Source organism: Tachyglossus aculeatus, chromosome 16 (assembly GCF_015852505.1).
Source record: "Tachyglossus aculeatus isolate mTacAcu1 chromosome 16, mTacAcu1.pri, whole genome shotgun sequence".
Classification (NCBI taxonomy): Eukaryota; Metazoa; Chordata; class Mammalia; order Monotremata; family Tachyglossidae; genus Tachyglossus; species Tachyglossus aculeatus.
In genome coordinates, this window is record NC_052081.1 from 43,080,800 (window position 1) to 43,099,693 (window position 18,894).

At 48.3% G+C, this 18,894-nt stretch overlaps 1 protein-coding gene across 1 annotated transcript in view; it reads left to right on the forward strand.

The window, feature by feature from the left end:
- Positions 1–18,894, forward strand: part of CSMD2 (CUB and Sushi multiple domains 2) — a 313,956-nt gene that overhangs the window by 66,557 nt on the left and 228,505 nt on the right. Inside the window, exon 8 of the mRNA XM_038758637.1 lies at positions 11,194–11,388. Coding sequence (XP_038614565.1) covers positions 11,194–11,388 — 195 coding nt within the window. The remainder of the gene's footprint in view (positions 1–11,193; positions 11,389–18,894) is intronic.

Sequence of the window (18,894 nt, forward strand, 5' to 3'; positions counted from 1 at the left end):
GGGGTTAGCAGCTGTGGGAAGCTTAAGGGAAGTTTCCAGAGGCTAACAGCAGAGGGGAGATGGGCAGTCTGGGATCTCCGGCATCTCAATGTGAAAAGTCACATTTCTAAACACACTCTTAGAGGACCCTGTCTCCACACCGTCACCCAGGGCTTTGCAGATGTCCTCTGCAGATCTGTCATGACTTTTTGGTTTCAAATCCCCCTGTTCCATCGGCCAGTGCATCAGGCGTTGACCACCCCCAGAGGTGGAGGAGGGCTTCCAGCTGGGCACCGGTGCCTGCCTATGGCACTTGGCTAAATGGGCCTCCTCCACACAAGAAAGAAAAAGTTGGGTTTTGCTGTGGTCCTTGTTCTCCTCCTGCCTTGTGTCCTGCGCCAGGGATGGCTTGGTGGCTGCAGGATAGATTTGTCATGGGCCTCAGAGACAGGAAAGTCCTCCTTGTGGACTCCTGCGGGCCCAACATGCTGGATGCCGAGGCATGAACTGTGTGATCTCCAGGCACCCATCAACACCACTTAAGAGGGGAAAAAAAAAAAGAAAAGCTCAAGCCCAAAGATTGTCTCCTTTTCAAGAGTCACAGTTGGCTTGGCATTTCTGCATGGCATAAAAGTAGAAAGATCAAGGGGGCTCTGGAAGGGGTTTTCAGCCCTGACTCTGTTTGCTGACCCTGGCTACCCATTTCTTCTCTCTTGTACACCATTATCACCCCCATCCCTCTCCAGCCTCTCCATCCCACTTTAGGTCTCTTCCAGAGGGGTCAGTCTCCCAGTTTCACACAGAGCATTCCATTTTTCAGTGTGTCTGTCCCCTGTCTGATACACTACAAGACCGGGTACCTTTATGTCCAGTATTCTAACTTGTGTCTTAGTGGCAAGAGCACAGGACACAGAGGACCTGAGTTCTAACCCTGGTTCCAGCACTGACCTGCTGTGTGTCTTTAGGCAAGTTGTTTAACTTTCATAAGCCTCCATTTCCTCATCAGTAAAATGGGAATCGATTCTGGAAATGAAGTATCCATTTTCTCTTCTGCCTAGACTGCTATTTAGGGCCTATCTCTGCTCTGATTGAATTAGATCTACCTCAGTATTGAGCATATTGTAAGCATTTAACCAATCCCTCAATCGTCATAATTATCCACAGAGGTCATGTTGGTATTGGAATGTGTAGTCTCCCTCTGCCAGAGCTGGGAAGCAGTGACTGTGTTTAGGGGGAATGCAAGTTTGAAGAGAGGCAGTGCAGCCTGGTTGAAAGAGCACTGTTCTGGTAGAGGACCTCTGTTCCAATCCAGGCTCCACCACTTGCCTGCTGTGTAACCTTGGGCAAGTCACTTCACTTCTCTGTGCCTCAATTTTTTCATCTGGAAGATGGGGATAAATACTACTCCCTCTGACTTAGACTGTGAGCCCCATGTGGACAGGGACTGTGTCCAACCTGATTACCTTGTGTCTACCCCAGAGCTTAGTACAATGCTTGGCACACAGTAAGAATTTAACAATTGGCCTCATTATTATTCTTATTTTGTGATGGGAAGGTAAAGGTCATGGATACCTCAGAGAAATGATCTCAGGCCAGGGTGTCTTGTATGATATCATGTGACGTCACAGGCAGCTTAGCACTGGGGTCCTCCAGAGCCATAAGTAGCAGCACCAACCTCATGTGGGGATTTGGGGTCCAATGCAGGAGATGCCCTTGGAGCTCCATGTGGGGAGGGAATTCACAGCAATGAGGAGGCCCTTCCAGCTGAGGGGTGGGAATCCTGCGGGTCAAATTGGCTCTGTTAGGGGATCCTTGGGGACCCCAGCAAACTGGGGATAAATGCCACCTTTCCTTAGAGGTGCTGTTTTCCAAGCATTTTTGAAGAAACCCAGAATCATTGCATAGGGGCATGTGACTCCCCAAAACAGACAACTCGAGTTTCCCCATCTAGTCTTCTCCCGCGTCACTGCATCCCCTCACTGCACAAGGCCCAGCGAGAGCTCCTTATGAGATGATGCGGCTGGCTCAGCACAGCACCTTCAGGGAAACAAAGAACCACCAAGGAGAACCAAGCTGTGCTCCTAATCCTGGTTTCCTGTCACCTTGGGCCGCGTCGATAAATAACTCTGGAATTGGAAATGAGCTGCTGATTTTGTTGATGAGGCATGAGATGGGGGAGATGATGAGTTCCCCTTCCCCGCATTATGGTGTGGGCAGGCTGTCTCTGCCTCTCCCTGCGGCGGCTTGAGCATGTTCCTGACACCACACTAAGCAGGTCCGACTGGGGGCCATTGGGGTGGGGGGCCAGGGAGCTGGCCATTTTGCCAATCTACTAACTGTACTTCGGTCTTCTCTGTCTTCACCGACCTCTTGCCCACGTCCTGCCTCAGGCTTGGAACACCCTCCCTCTTCATACCCATCAGACTGTACCCAAACCGATTCTCTTGTAGCCACTCCAGTGCTTAGTGCAGTGCCTTACACACAGTAAGCACTTAACAAATACCATCATTATTATTATTATTTGGAAGGAGCGAGTTCTGGAGATGTTGAAGAGAGTAAATCAACCAGACTTAATGGCAGATTGTGCGTGTTGAAGGAGAATGATGAGTTGAGTACCAGCGCAGTGGTATTTGTTAAGCACTGGCAATGTGCTGAGCACTGAGCTAAGTATTGGAGTAGCTGGAATACAATCAGCTTAGTCATAGTTCTTTTTTGTTTTTTTAATGGTATTTGGTTAAACACTTACCATGTGCTGGGCACTGTTCTAAGTACTGGGGCAGATACAAGCTACCAGGCTGAACACAGTCCATGTGCCACATGGGGCTCACAGTCTTAAATTCCCATTCTACAGATGAGGAAACTGAGTTCCAGAGAAGTGACGTAACTGGTCCAAGGTCACCCAGCAGGCAAGAAGCCGAGCTCGTAACAGAACCCAGGTCCTTTGACTCTCAGAACCAAGCTCTATTCACTAAACCATGCTGCTTCTCACTGCACCGATGCAGTGTGGGCGGTTATTTGGGCTAGAGCTTAATGAAGTCTAATGAACGGTTGAGGGCTGTAAAACGTTTGGTATTCACAATGCCCATCAATAAAATTGTTACAGTCTTTAAATAGAGGCCCTCTTATGTCTTTCCCACTCCAAATGACCACACTGACAAAGGAGCTAAGAAACCCTCGATTCAGAGACTTTCACGTGGTAGGATGCTACTATCTAGATTTTTATTTTTGCTGGAGTGAGAGGGGACTGGGTAGGGAAACAGCTTGAGCTAGTGGAAAGAGCATGGGCCTGGGAGTCAGAGAACCTGGGTTCTAACCCCAGCTCTGCCACCAGTCTGCTGGGTGACCTTGGGCAAGTCATTTCTTTCAGTTTCATTTCCCTCATCTGCAGTATGAGGATTCAATACCTATAAATAATAATGGCATTTATTAAGCACTATTAATAATAATGGCATTTATTAAGCGCTTACTATGTGCAAAGCACTGTTCTAAGCACTGGGGAGGTTACAAAGTGATCAGGTTGTCCCATGGGGGGCTCACAGTCTTAATCCCCATTTTCCGGATGAGGGAACTGAGGCCCAGAGAAGTGAAGTAACCTGTCCAAAGTCACACAGCTGACAAGTGGTGGAGTGGGGATTTGAACCCATGACCTCTGACTCCAAAGCCCGGGCTCTTTTCCACTGAGCCACACTGCTTCTCCCTACTATTTAGACTGTGAGCCCCATATGAGATCTGATTATCGGGTATCTACTCCAGTGCTTGGTAAAATGCTTGACACATAGTAAACACTTAATACTGCGGTCATTATTATTATTATTATTATTATTATTATTATTATTATTGTTATTATTACTAGTTACTTGGAAAAACATCTTATTAATGGATGTGGTGGTGTTAGCAGTAGACCCCAGTAGCAGTCAGGGAATTGGGGTTCCAATCCCAGACTTGCCATTGGCCTGCTGTGTGACCTTGGCCAAGTCATTTAACCTCTTTAGGCCTCAATTTCCTCATCAGCAAAATGGGGGTAATGTACATGACTTCCTCCCTCTTAAAACATGAGCCACATGACAGGCAGGGACTGCATCCAATCTGCTCATCTTGTATCTTCCTCAGTGCTTACCACCGTGCTTGACCCATAGTTGAGTGCTTCGGGCAGACCAAGATCATTATTATTAATAAATGCCATAACCACAACGGCGTAGGGTGGTTCACAAATCTCACCAGCGCCTGCAGCTTGGTGCCTGGAGGATGGGGGGAGGAGGAGTTGTCGGGGGACTGTATGGGCTGGGCCTTCTGGCTTCCCAGCAGGAACCTTTAATTGACAGTTGCTGCACCAAGAGTCTTGGGAATGCCAGGGCTGGAGGGGGAATCTCAGCTGCTCCAAGAACATTACTTGCCTCCTGGTCCATCTGTTCTCTCCATCCCAGGCACCCAGAAAAAAACGGGAAAACCCATCAGATTCTGCCCGAAATTGACAGGCTGGACAACTGGTTTTTCGCCCACTTGGAAGAACATATTCATTGGCTTGTGTGCCGGCCTGATCAGAGAGACTAGGGGAGGTCACCAGGAAGGCAGACCTTTCTTCCATGTATGGAACATTGAGGAAGTGTTTCAGCAGGGTAGTCTCTTAGGGAAAGGAGTATATTTGCCCCTGTCACAGGAAGACAGAGGCACACAGAGAGAGTAAGTGACACAGCGAGCGAGGTGGGCAGGCTGGCTTCCGGGAGGAGATTGCAGAATGGATCAACACTGGCCCCCAGTGTCTAGATGGATTCACTTCACAGCAGTTTCTGTTCTTAGGGCTGACCCTCTGCAGCTCCTTCCTGGGATGTAGGGCCACAGTCTCCCAGAAGCCTCTGGGCCCTGCTGTCCCAAACCCTTTCCCCATCCTGTCTTCCCTTCTTGGCAGTTGTTCATGGGTCGGTGGAATTAGGTCTTCCCCATTCCAGGTTCCCCCGTCCTCATTGATGTGTGAACACACCAGCACACATGTATGCTTACACACACACACACACACACACACACACTCTCTCTCTCTCTCTCTCTCTCACTCCTAACTCCCTCTTTATTGTTAAAATCTCACACGTTTCTTCTCATGGTCCCTCTCACAGGGGTGGAGAGCTTGTGCCTTAGAATGCTCTGAGCCTCTTCTCCTGACAGAGATGGTGCTGGAGGGAGACTGAGCCCAGTCGTTGGTCTCCAGGCTCCTCTCCGCAGCTACGCGGGGCCCTCTCCCAAAGGATCTTGCCCTCCTCCTCTGCCTCCACTCGGGCTAATTGCTCGTGTGGATTTTGAGGGCAACGAGCCCTCAATCATCTTCCTTTTCTCCATCTCAGCACCGGGGCTCCTGTAGAGGTTGCGTAATCACTCCCACCTGGAGAAGCAGCCCTGGCCATTTTATGTGGGGGATTACGTTCAATTGTAGCCATATCAATCTCTTCCCTCCTAAGGCAGAGAGAGGGAGAGAGACCCCCTTGGAATGCAGTGCCTCACATCAGGGGAGTGATTTTGGACTCTTTCCCTGCCCCCAAGAGTGGCAAGGAGACACTGTTAAAAAAAAAAAAGAAGCAGCTCAGATTAGGAAAGCCTGTCTCCACAGTAGCTTATCTTTTGACCAAACCCGGTTCGGTCTTAAAATTTATTCAGTGCCATTTATTGAGCACTTACTCTTTGCAGAGCACTGTACTGAGCACTGGGGAGAGTACAAAGTAATGGAGTTGATAGACACATTTTCCTCCCACAGGGAGTTTCATGGTCTAAATTTGGAAGATGAAAAGAGGGAAAGAAGCCTGATATTGTGTACTTAGTTTCTGATCTGGACCATGTCCATGGAACACCATTGCTGTTGAAAACTTTGCCTCCGCCCTCAAGTTGGCGGTGTTAAACTCCCGATGGTGGTGGCCACTGGGCTGGATGGCTTCCAGCACCTTATACTTTGTCAGATGGCAAGTGTGCCCTGCATCCTGTTTTCGGAAGATGGAGTAGGACTGGTACGGTCCCCTCCCGGCAGGCCGGTTGCAGACAGGTGCAGAGACACAAAGCAAAAATGGCCAAGCCAGTGCTGAGTTCCAGTGGAAAGAGCCAGGGCCTGGGTTCTAATCCCAGAACTGGCATTTGCCTGCCTTTTGACTCTGGGCAAGTCACTTAACTGCTCTGGGCCTCAATTTTCTCATTTGTAAAATGGGGATGAAATACCTATGCCCTTTTCCACTTAGCGGGTGAGCCCCATATGGGACAGAGACTGTGGCTGGTCTGCTTATGAGGTACTTGATACAGTGCTTAACAAATACCACTGTTATTCTTTTTTATTATTATTATTATGTGACCATACATCCTAATTTAGCCAGAACAATCCAGGATTTCAATAGTCTGATCTGGCCAGTTTGTGGAAAAATGAGGCTGTCCCACCTAACCCAGTCAACTTATTTTACATTGGTCTCCTTGCTGTTTTTGCAACTGGAGCTTTTGAGTGGCATATTTGTTCAATCTGATGGGATTTGGCTCAAGGCCACCAGAGCAGGCTGGTGGCCAAAGTCGGGCAAAGCCACATTTTTTGATACCTTTGAACAAATGGCAGGACGTGAGGCTTGTTGGGCAAGCAGAAGGGGTGGTTCTCCCTGCAGTCCCTGACTTCTGATGCTGAACCCCCAAAAAACCCTGGGTGTCCTCTAGAGAGGGTGGAGAGAAGGCTGGCCACAGACCGGGGCCCATTAAAACCAAGCTCTGCAGCCAGACAAAATGCCAGACCTGCATAGCTGCTGAGTAATTGCTGCATAGCTGCTCCTGCCTCCCAACCCCCAAGTTCTGCCTAGCAACAAAGCACTGAAATGCACCTGCCCAGAAGACTGTGGCATCAGAGTGGGCAATACACTGGAAGTAAAACCAGTCAGAGCAGCATCCTTTCCCACTTGCCTGGTTCTAAATGGCTACTTGCTGTACGTGAGCGGGCTAGCAGCTCTTGGGAAGGAGCAGTGTCCCTTTCACTGGAGAAGTCCTATTTCAGGGGGTATACCTAGACTTCGATGAGGGGGAGGGGAAAGGGGGGGAGTCCTAGATTCTTGCCCCTTCATCTTCTCCTTATAGCACCAAGGATGCCTCACCTCCAATCCCCTGGCTTCCTCGTCCATCCAATGGCATTAACATCCCTGCGATGTTACTTTTCCACCCTAAGTCCCAACTGAAAGTATCCCCAGTACCACTTTAAGAGCACCTGGACCCCCAGTCAACCTCCACTCGGTCCTAAAGCCCTTCAGTTATTCTGTTTTCCCAGTGAAAATTTGGGGACCTCTGCTCAGTGCTCCCTAAGTCTCTCCACCTCTGTGACTGCCACCACCATTGGACTGAAGCCCAGGAATCTTCCCTAAAGGTGAAGGGGTCATTATGGACTGACTACCCTACCACCCCACCTCCCGGAAGCTTGCGGAGAAAACTCTTTCTCCCCCTGCTCCCCGCTGCTTCCCAGGTCCATATGTCCCCCTAGCATCTGGAGCCCCTTCCCCATACCCTAAAGCAGACAGACACCAAGAGTCTGAGGTTTCAGTGATGTTTTATACATTCTTAATGTGGTAGCATGAAGACCAGTCCAATTCTAGCATGAAGACCAGTCCAATTCAAACCACCTTTTCCTAGATCTAATGCTTCTCTCCAGTTCCTGTCTTGGGGCTTCCATTCCTTTTGTCCTTTCTCAGGTTCCAATCTCACCTTTCTGAGTCTTTCGGGAGCAAGGTCTCAACATCTTTCGTTCCCCTCCTGGGCAGCAGCTTTGCTCCTCTAGAGTTCTAACTCTGCATCCTGAATTTCCAACAAAGCCCCCCAAACTGTAACCCCGGATCCTTTCTGATCCCTCCCTGGCCCATCTGGGGCCACAGTACTCTCCTGCCCTCTGCCCTCTCTGTCACACAGCTCACCACTCCTCATCTCAAGATGGCCACTTGTCTCCCTCTCCAAATTCCTGGCTCCCTTTCTTATGGCTCTGTACCAAGCACTGTACTAAGTGCTGCTGTAGATACAAGATAATCAGGTTGGGCATAATTCCTGTCCCACTTGGGGCTCAGTCTAACAAGTGGAACAAATATTGAAACCCCATTTTACAGGTGAGGAAACTGAGGCACAGAGAAATGAAGTGACTTGCCCAAGGTCATACAGCAGGCAAGCTGCAGTCAGGATTAGAATCCAGGTCATTTGACTTCCAGGTACATGCTCTTTCATGAGGCCACACTGCTTTCCAATCCTCCTCAATCCTTCTCTAAATATTTACACTTCCCTCTGGGATGGGCACCACAGAATGGCTCTCCCGGATTCTTCCTCCTCCTCCTAAGAATCAGCGCAAAATGGTCTACACAGCCTCTCCTTCCTCCTACAGATCCTCAGAATTAACATTCTTTACTTTTATATGGTATCAAAGGACTAGTAGGAATGTCTGAGAATTCATTGCATCCATCTCCCTGTCTTGGTCCACCAGAACCATATGAATTAGTTAACCGAAGGGGCTTATTAGATGTTTTAGACTGTAAACTCTTGGAGGGCAAGGAATGTGTCTAGTGCTCAGTTGTAATCAGTCCATCAGTTGTATTTATTGAGTGCTTACCATGTGCAGGGCACCATTCTAAGTGCTTGGGTGAGTGCCCTGTAACAATATAACAGACAAACAACAAGCTTGCAGTGTGGAGGGTGTACTCTCCTAAGCACTTGGTACAGGGCTCTGGACACTGTAAGTGCTCAGCCAGTGCTGTCAATTGAAGGAGAGACAGTGTCTCCAGAATGCCTGGAATTGGGCCAGGCCTTTCTGAGGCAGATGAAGGGAATTGGGAGCAACACACAGCATTCTGGGGTCCTCAAATTAGATTTAGGGTGCAGCCTTTGCCCTTACCCCATGAGCGGGCAGAAGCCATTGGTTCTGTGTGTGAATGGGGATTATATCACCAGTCCACAGAATCTGGCAACCATGAGACTGTCTCACCATCTTCCACCCATTCCCAGTTAGTATTCAGTTCCTGGTCATTCAATTCCAAGTCCCTCATCTTCACCCCCTGCTTCTTGGACCTGTCGGTGGGATGGATGGACAGTTTCAGTTTCTGTGCTCTTTTAAAATCTGTTTTAGTAGAAACAGGTCTGAAATCAAAACATCACCCTCTCTTTGTTCCAGTGGCCAGTAGCCCACATGGCTCAGCTAGCTGGAACAGTTTGGATATGGGTTTGATTTTACTTGAACTGTGAGCCAGATGAGAGACAGAGACTATGTCCAATCTGATTGAAGTGTATCTACTTTAGCGCTTAGAACAGTGGTTGGTATAGTTATTTCTTAACAAATACAATTTTTGTATTTTTTATTATTATTGGTCTTCCTGGAGGCAGGGGGCTAGCTAACATGGTGCCTCACAGATCCTTTGTAACCGTAAAACTCTTTATGGCTCTTCTTTTCCCCTTAGCCCCTCTCTCCATCTCCCAGAGGGAGCTAGTCACCATTTAATCCCTCTTTGGGGCCAATCCCAACATCCAGAATACCCCCACACTGAGTACTGACCCCTGTCTCTATGAGATGGACAGCGCAGCCAGGATGGGCAGGGGAAAACCAAAGACACACTCAGATCTCTCGCACTGAGTGTCGGTGGGGGAAAGAGGCCTTGAAAGAGGAATTTCAGGGGCTCTCCCCTTTACCCTTATATCCCTCTGCATTTAACTTGATAAGTAAAGATCCCATTTCAACACTGACGATGGGAGTCTTGGGACCCCTGGTCAGTCACACTCTGACTGGACATCACATCTCCTTCACCAGAGACTGTCTGCCACTTCCCACTTGCCCAAATCAATTGATCAATGACATTTACTGAGAGTTTATTGTGTGCAGCACACTGTACTAAGCACTTGGGAAAGTATAATATAACAGAGTTGGTAGACACGTTTCCTGCCCACAATGAGCTTTGGTGCCCCATGCTCGGTGAGGGCGGCATCTCTGCTGTTTTCATCCTTCAGGCGAATGACCAGGAGGAGGGTGGAGGCAGCCTGAATCAAACTGCTGCCCGCGGCCTCTGATGTAAACACACTGAAACACACTGCGGGCTCTTCATCTCGTCAGCAGTCAAAGGGGTCCGCTCCAGACAGGCAAACATGGATGGCTTTTTCGTCTCCTCTGTGATCTGAGCAGCATTCTTTGAAAGCGCTCTGTGGCCTGGCTCTGATCTCTGGTAGCAGACCAGTCACGTGGCTGAGCACAGCTCCCAGGAGCTCAGGAGGGGATCGGCTGCCTGAGGGTTCCAAGCACCCACCCCCTTTGCCCCCCTGGAGGCTCTCCTGGAGGATGGTTAATGGATGTTGGAGTGACCTGCTGAGTGCAGAGCACTGGAACATCCCAGAGTGCTTTTCAAACATGGGAGACTTTTGCTTAAAGCCGAATTTGTTGTTCTGGCATTCGTTTTTGGGTGACAGAGTCCCCTGGAAGGAGGAGGTTCACCATCTGACGCTGATGATCTGACAGATCAACACCATGGCAGCTGCCCCCACCTGTGGCCACTCTGACCCTGGGGGCCCTGCATTCTCATCCCAGCTCCCCGAGCTCACTCCCATGGCCAAGGCACAGTCAGCTGGACCCACCACGATGGGGTGGGTGGGACTTGAGCACAGTTGTAATGCCTCTGGGTTGGGGTTCTCAGGACTCCTGTTGTTGGTTCCACCACTGCCCTCCGAAACAAGGGAGGGGTGGGGTCTTTGCTCACTGGGTTGAAGTCAGCAGGGCTTGAGCATAAGGGGAGAGTCCTCCAAGTGCCCCTCCCCCCACCATGGATGCACAGTGGGTGCTCTGGGGGCATTTCTGGTCCTCCCCTGCCCATTCTAACTGTTCTGCCCTTCTCATAGGGATGAGGGTCAGTCCTTAGCCTAGGGGTGTTTCAGGTTATTGGAGGCTTTCCCACAGATTCCCTTCCACTGGGCCCTCCACTGAGGCACTGTTTGCTATATGGCCTGACTGAATGAGGACTGCATGATTGGATTGTGAGCTTCTTGAAGTCAGGACTTGTTTCTCTCACCTCTATTTTTATTTTTCTATTGGCCTACCCCATTAGAGCGGAATTTGTCATTTGGTACATCCTAAAGGTGCAGTCCAGTGCTCTGCACACGGTGGATGCTCAGGTGGTGTTACGGAGCAGCTGACGGGCTGACTGCCAGGGAAGAGACAAGGGTCCAGGCCAGGGAGCTGACTATGTCCCACTGTTGCTCCTCCAGTGCTCCCGAGCCACACCTGTGGGAACCCCGGGCGGCTGCCCAATGGCGTCCAGCAAGGGGCAACATTCAGCATCGGAGACCAAGTCCGCTACAGCTGCAACCCTGGCTTCTTCCTGGAGGGGCACGCCGTGCTCACCTGCCAAGCTGGGTCGGAGAACAGCGCCCTGTGGAACTTCCCGCTCCCCACCTGCAGAGGTAACCGGCTGTGTCCCCACACACGCATGCTCGTCCGCTGCCCATGAGGGGCTTGGGAGGGTGGCACAGAGGGGCAGAGTTACCCGTGACCTTGGGACCGGTTGGGGCAGACCCAGGCATCCTTCCGGAGCAAGAGATGGGACTGGCCACCTGCTCTCGCCACTCCCAGCTCTTCCCACCAGGCCCAAGCCGAGCGTCTGGTATCGATCTCTTATTGATCCTCTGCTCGTGAAATCAATTAGCACCCTGAGCAAAGGCAGAAATCTGGAATTTCAAATGAGCCTAATGACCCCCCCGCCGAGGCTCAGCCTGGATGACTCATACTGTTTGGATGGATCTTGCAGAGGTTTCTCATGTTGAGACACCCAACCTTCCGGTTCGGCTCGATTCCCTGGGTTTTTGGTTGTGGGAGGAAGGTGTGTGCTGGGGGAAAGGATGCCCTATCTCAGGCTCCTAACCCTGGTGGCAGCAAAACCCATGGGAAAGAGCATGGGAGTTGGGAGTCCAGAGACCCAGATTCAAATCTCGTCACTGCCACTGGCCAGCTGTATGACCTTGAGTGAGTCACTTAACTTTCAGGTGCCTCAGTTTCCTCATCTGTGAAATGGGGATTTGCCCCTTTTAAGGGGTGATCCTTGCATGGGACGGGAGCTGTACCTGATCTGGTTACAATAATAATAATAGTAATAATGATGGTATTTGTTAAGCACTTACTATGTGCAAAGCACTGTTCTAAGTGCTGGGGAGGTTACAAGGTGATCAGGTTGTCCCACAGGGGGTTCACAGTTTTAATCTCCATTTTACAGATGAGGGAGCTGAGGCCCAGAGAAGTTAAGTGACTTGCCCAAAGTCACACAGCTGACAATTGGTGGAGCTGGAATTCAAACCCATGACCTCTGGCCCCCAAGCCCATGCTCTTGCCACTAAGCCATGCTGCTTCTAAGGGTTAACTCCCTTTTTCTACAGGGCTTAAGACACATTATTATGCTATCTCCCCCCCTTCTCCCTTTCTCGCTTCTTTAAATATCCTTGTCTCTCCTTCCATTTATTTGTCTCCTCACCAATTTCCTAATAGAGGTGGCATCCTAGACCCTGAGATGGTGAGAGTGTCTCAGGGATCAATTAATCATATTTGTTGACTGCTTTTGCTGTGCAGAACGCTATACTAAGCCTTCGGGAGAGTGAGTGCAGTAAAGGATAGATACAAGATCACCAGTTTGGGCAGTTTCCATCCCCTTCAGGGCTCACAGAACCTGCAGCCAGGGTGAGAATACTTTTTTGGACTAAATGTGACCCATGGCTGTGTTCTTCCCTCGAGTGGAGGATGTCAGAGTGGAAAGATCAGAGAACTGGGAATTGGGACCCAGGTTCTAATCCCATTTCTGTCATTGGCCTGCTGTGTGACCTTGGGTAAGGCACATGACCTCTCAGGGCCTCAGTTTTCCCATCTGTAAACAACCAATCCAAAGTTTATTGAGTGCCTATCGTGGGCAGAGTGCTGTACTGAGCACTTGGGAGAGTACAACAGAATGATAAACATGATCTTTTCCTTCAAATTATGATCGAGTGGGGGAGAAAGATGCTAAAATGAATTACAGATGCATTCCTCTCCATATCAAGCAGAAACTCCTGATCTTTGGCATTAAAACACTAGTCAGCTTCCTTCCTCTTACCTACCCACTCTCTTCTCCCACTGTACCCCAGCTCAAACTCTTTATTCCTCTCAGGCCAGTCTACTTACTGTAATTCTTTCTTGTCTCTCCCACTGCCGACCCCTCACTCATGCCCTCCCCACTTCCTGGAGCTCCCTCCTTCACCTTCAGCAGACCACTATTACCCCCATCTTCAAAGCCCTACTAAAATAATATATGTCCTCCAGGAAGCACTTGCCAGTCTAAAAACTTGCTGGCTCCCAAAGATGTATCTCGGGGGGCATGGGGTGGGTGGGGGGTGATAAACACCTTTTATTCACAGAATACCACACTGACATTAAATCTAAAAACATAGCAGGGAGTAGCTATTCCCATTTCTTGGGGAGAATGACAGGAGTGGCAAGTAAAGTAACAAGCCATCAGAAGAACCAGGCACTGAGCCCACTTTTCTCAACCCCTAGCCAGTTGTTCTAACCAAGTTTCCTCCATTCTGATGTCCTACAGAGTTTCCTGGTGACTAAGATCTAAATTCATTCAGTCATATTGAGCTCTTACTGTGTGCAGAGCACTGTATTAAGCACTTGGGAGAGTACAGTACAACAATAAAGAGACTCATTCCCTGTCCACAACAAGTTTACAGTCTAGAGGGAGAGGTAGTATGGCCTAGTAGGATGAGCATGGATGTGGGAGCTAGTTGAACCAAGTTCTAATCCCAGCTCTGCCACTGGCCTGCTTTGTGCCCTTGGATAATATTCTTACTGTTTCTGGAGCTCAGTGTCCTCATCTGTAAAATAGGGATAAAATAAATAGAAATCCCCTTGGGGGCCTTGGCCTTTGCCCAGTCTGATGATCTTGTACCTACCTCAGCACTTAGCCCACAGTAAGTGCTTAATAAATTTCACAATTATAAGAAACTGGCAACTTAGTGGCAGCAATAATTTAAAACTTGCAGATACATAGCAGTCTCTATGGATCCCACGCAAGTGATACTCAAGTACACTTGAAACTAGAATAAACATACATCTGAAGTTACTTTTGGAGAAAATCCTAGAGGTGACTACTGTTCTAGCATTTTACCCTCCCAAGCACTTAGCACAGTGCTCTGCACACAGTAAGTGCTCAATAAATATGATTGATTGATTGAAGCCTTCCCTGACTAACCTCTCTTCTCTCCACTGTATTATTTCTTCCTTCTGCACTGCTGAAGGAATTGTCCATTTCCCCTAAGCACTTTGAGGGTCACCCTGTCCTGGCACCCAAAACACTTATGTCTATATGTTTGTACTCTGCTGCTTCCCTTACCTGTAATTTATTATAACATCCATTTTCCCCACTGGGCCACAAACTCCTTAAGGGCAGGGACATGTCTACATATTTTATTGTAATCTCCCAAGTGCAATTTAGTACAGTGCTCTGCTCATATCCAGCCCTTAGTACAGTGGCTCCAGAGCTCAATGCAGTGCTTGGCACATAGAAAGCACTTAACAAATACCATTATCTTTATTAAGTGGTCAACAAATACATCTGATTGGCTCTGTTCAGCCCTTCTGCTCCATCTTCCCAATCAAGTACTTACTGCTTCCCATAGTACTTATGTACCTCTATAGACTGTGAGCTTGATGTGTCTGTTATTGTACTCTCCCAAGCGCTTAGTATAGTGCTTTGCACACATAAACGCTCAATAAATGCGATTAAGTGAATGAATGTACATATCTCACACACCCCATTACTCAAGGACTAACTCCTGTTCCTAGCCCCTTTCCCTTCTACCTCCCATCTGTCATTTGTTTTAATGTCCCCTGCTAGATTACAGACACCCTGAGGGGAGGGATCACCATCTACTAGTTCTCCCCAAAGCTTAGTGCAGTGGTGGGCAAACAGTAGGGTGCTCAATAAATACTACAGATTGATTGGTTTGGGGGAGCAGGCAGGTGGGGGATAGGGATAAAGGAGTTTGCCAGCAAATGTGTACCAGGGTGTTTAATCCCTTTCTGAGGGAAAGGAAGTCCGGAAGGTGACTGAATTTGAGTGGCACCCCTAGGCCCGTAGACTTCTGGTGAATTGGCAACAAAATTGAGCAAGTGACAGAAGAATCCAAGCCCATTTTCGCTCAGGTGTATGAAGCGACTCAAATACGCATGATCTCATTAGAAGTGTCCCATCCTATTAGAATTCTAACAGCTGCTTAGCATGCATTGTGCCAGAAGTAATTTTTAGGACCGTTTAATATGTTTGAGCAACAATAACAAGCTCTTCACACTGTTTGAAGAACAAGAGAGGGCGAGCAGCATTAAAAAGAGGCACTGGACCCCCTTCCTCCAATGAGGGATGTTCTTTAAATTATTTATTATAAATTCCTTATTTATTTCTTCATTCATTCAATCATATTTATTGAGCGCTTACTGTGTGCTAAGCACTGTACTAAGCACTTGAGAGAGTGCAATATAACAACAAATATACATTCCTGCCCACAGCAAGCTCGCAGTCTAGAGGGGGAGACAGACATTAATATAAATGAATAGATACATTGCAGCTATGTACAGATATATACATGTGTGTATGGGAATGGGAGGGAGGATGAGTAAAGGAGGAAGTAAGAGACGCACAGAAGGGAGTGGGAGAAAAGGAGAGGAGGGCTTAGGGAAGGCTTATTAATTAATCATCATCAATCATCAATCGTATTTATTGAGCGCTTACTATGTGCAGAGCACTGTACTAAGCGCTTGGGATGTACAAATTGGCAACACACAGAGACAGTCCCTACCCAACAGTGGGCTCACAGTCTAAAAGGGGGAGACAGAGAACAAAACCAAACATACTAACAAAATAAAATAAATAGAATAGATATGTACAAATAAATTAAATAAATAGAGTAAAAAAAAATATGTACAATATGTGGGGAAGGGAGGGAGGTAAGATGGGGGGATGGAGAGGGGGACGAGGGGGAGAGGAAGGAAGGGGCTCAGTCTGGGAAGGCCTCCTGGAGGAGGTGAGCTCTCAGCAGGGCCTTGAAGGGAGGAAGAGAGCTAGCTTAGCGGATGGGCAGAGGGAGGGCATTCCAGGCCCGGGGGATGACGTGGGCCGGGGGTCAATGGCGGGACAGGCGAGAGCGAGGTACGGTGAGGAGATCAGCGGTGGAGGAGCGGAGGGTGCGGACTGGGCTGTAGAAGGAGAGAAGGGAGGTGAGGTAGGAGGGGGCGAGGTGATGGACAGCCTTGAAGCCCAGGGTGAGGAGTTTCTGCCTGATGCGCAGATTGATTGGTAGCCACTGGAGATTTTTGAGGAGGGGAGTGATATGCCCAGAGCGTTTCTGGACAAAGATAATCCGGGCAGCAGCATGAAGTATGGATTGAAGTGGAGAGAGACACGAGGATGGGAGATCAGAGAGAAGGCTGATGCAGTAGTCCAGACGGGATAGGATGAGAGCTTGAATGAGGAGGGTAGCGGTTGGGATGGAGAGGAAAGGGCGGATCTTGGCAATGTTGTGGAGCTGAGACCGGCAGGTTTTGGTGACGGCTTGGATGTGAGGGGTGAATGAGAGAGCGGAGTCGAGGATGACACCAAGGTTGCGGGCTTGTGAGACGGGAAGGATGCTAGTGCCGTCAACAGAGAATTAATTAATACAATTAATACAATACAATTAATACAATTAATGTTGTCTCTCCCTTGAGTCTGTAAACTCACTATGGGCAGAAAACATGCCTGCTTATTTTCTTGTATTATACTCTACCAATGGCTTAGATTAGTACTCTTCACATAGTAAGCACTCACATAATGCCATTGGTTGACTGAATGGTTAAGGACCACCCCCTTCTTTTGCAAAATGAAACTCCCAAGATGCGGCTTTCTCCATCTCTGTGGGTCATTAGGGTGCTTCCAGAAGCTGCAGAAACAAAACGTTTAACCGCACGGGCAGGCGGCTTAGTAAGTTTGGGGGTTTATCCCTAACTGTCCCTTGTGGGCTTCTGAAATGGCAGCCTCTCTCTCTCTCTCTCTAAAATGGAGTCAGTCATGTCAGGTGAACAGCAAGTCACTTAACTTCTCTGTGCCTCAGTTACCTCATCTGTAAAATGGGTATTGAGACTGTGAGCCTTAAGTGGGACAGGGACTGTGTGCAACCTGGTTATATTTTATCTACCCCAATTCCTGGAACATAGTAAGCCCCTGAAACCACCAGTGCCCGGTGTCTTAGAAGAATCAGCCTGATAAGACCTGCTGATTATTCTCTTCCAGCCCAGAAAGGCTGTCTCTCCCGCTCCCTTTTGGGGTTGTTTCATTTGCGAGTGCTAAAATTTTGAAAATCGGTGTTGGGAATGTAATATGACTGAAACTTCCTGTTCCTTAGGCAGTGCAGTTGGGCGCTAGGCCTTGCCGAAGCAAGGAGAACATTCAGATTCGGAATCTAGTACTGTACCAGTTGGCCCGGTCAGACCCAAGCAGCAGCTCCTCAGTTGCATATGCACGGAAGTGAATGCCACTTTCTAGATTGGCACCAACAGTACTTATTGAGCACTACGGGGTGCAGAGCCTTGTACCGAGCACTATTTTTTTTTCGCTATTTGATAAGAGCATACTTTGTTGCCAGGGACTGTACTAAGCGCTGGGGTAGATACAAGCTAATCAGGTTAGACTCAGCCAGTCTCCCATGTGGGGATCAATCTTAATCCCCATTTGACAGATGAGGCATTGGAGGCATGGAAGAAATTGTGATTGGCCCAGAAGTTTTTTGCTTCGTTTTGTTTTTTAATGGTGTTAAGCACTTACTATGTGCCACACACTGTACTAAGCACTGGCTAGGTAGAAGCAAATCAGGTAGGATGCAGTCTATATCCCACATGGGGCTCATAGTCTCAATCCCCATTTTACAGATGAGGTACCTGAGGTACAGAGATGTTGTGACTTGTCCAAGGTTTTTTTTTCTTCTTTCTTTTTTAAATTGTGTTTAAGTTCTTACTATGTGCCAAGCATATCAAGGTAATACCAACTAATCAGGTTGGGCACAGTGCACGTCCTAGATAAGGCTCAAAATCTTTATCCCCATTTTACAGATGAGGTGACTGGGGCACAGAGAAGTGCAGTGGCAGAGCTGGGATTAGAACCGAGGTCCTCTGACTCCCACGCCCCTTTTCTTTCCATTAGGCCATGCTACTTTGCTAGCATCTACACTACTGTTGAGTTGAAAACTGTACGGACCTTCTCTTTGGTACAGTGCATTATTTTGAGCATTATTGTGGCCAGAACACTTTACTAAGTGCATAGAAATGATCTCTACCCATGAGGAACTTCCAATCTAATAAAAGACACAATGGGCCCATGTCTTTGAATATATCATGGTGAACAGGAAGGGAATAGGTATAAAAAACACAGCTGAATAATCAATCAGTAACATCTACTGAGCACTTCCTCCGGGCAGAGCAATGCATTAAGTGCTTGGGAGGATACAATAGTTGGCATGATTTCTGCCCTCAAGGGGGTTTACAATCTGGAGGGGGTGAAGGTAGACACTGAAATAATGGAAGTAGGTTTGATCTCTTCCCTCAAGGGCATTTATAGTCTGGAAGAGGCGGAGACAGATACAAAATAAATCACAGGGAAGGAGAAACAACGAAGTTTAAAGAGGTGCAAGTAAATGCAGGGTGGGTTGAATAAATAAATGAGGAGACAAAGACTGGAGTACTATGCTGGCTGATGGAAAGGTGGGAGGAGTGGGGTGGGTTGAATAAATAAGATAAAGACAGGAGTGCTGTGCTGGCTGATGGGAAGATTTGTGCCTGGGAAGACTTCAGACCTCCCTCCGTCCCAGACCCATGGTCCTGGTTCACTGCATTCATCTCTAGAGCCTGGAAATAGCACC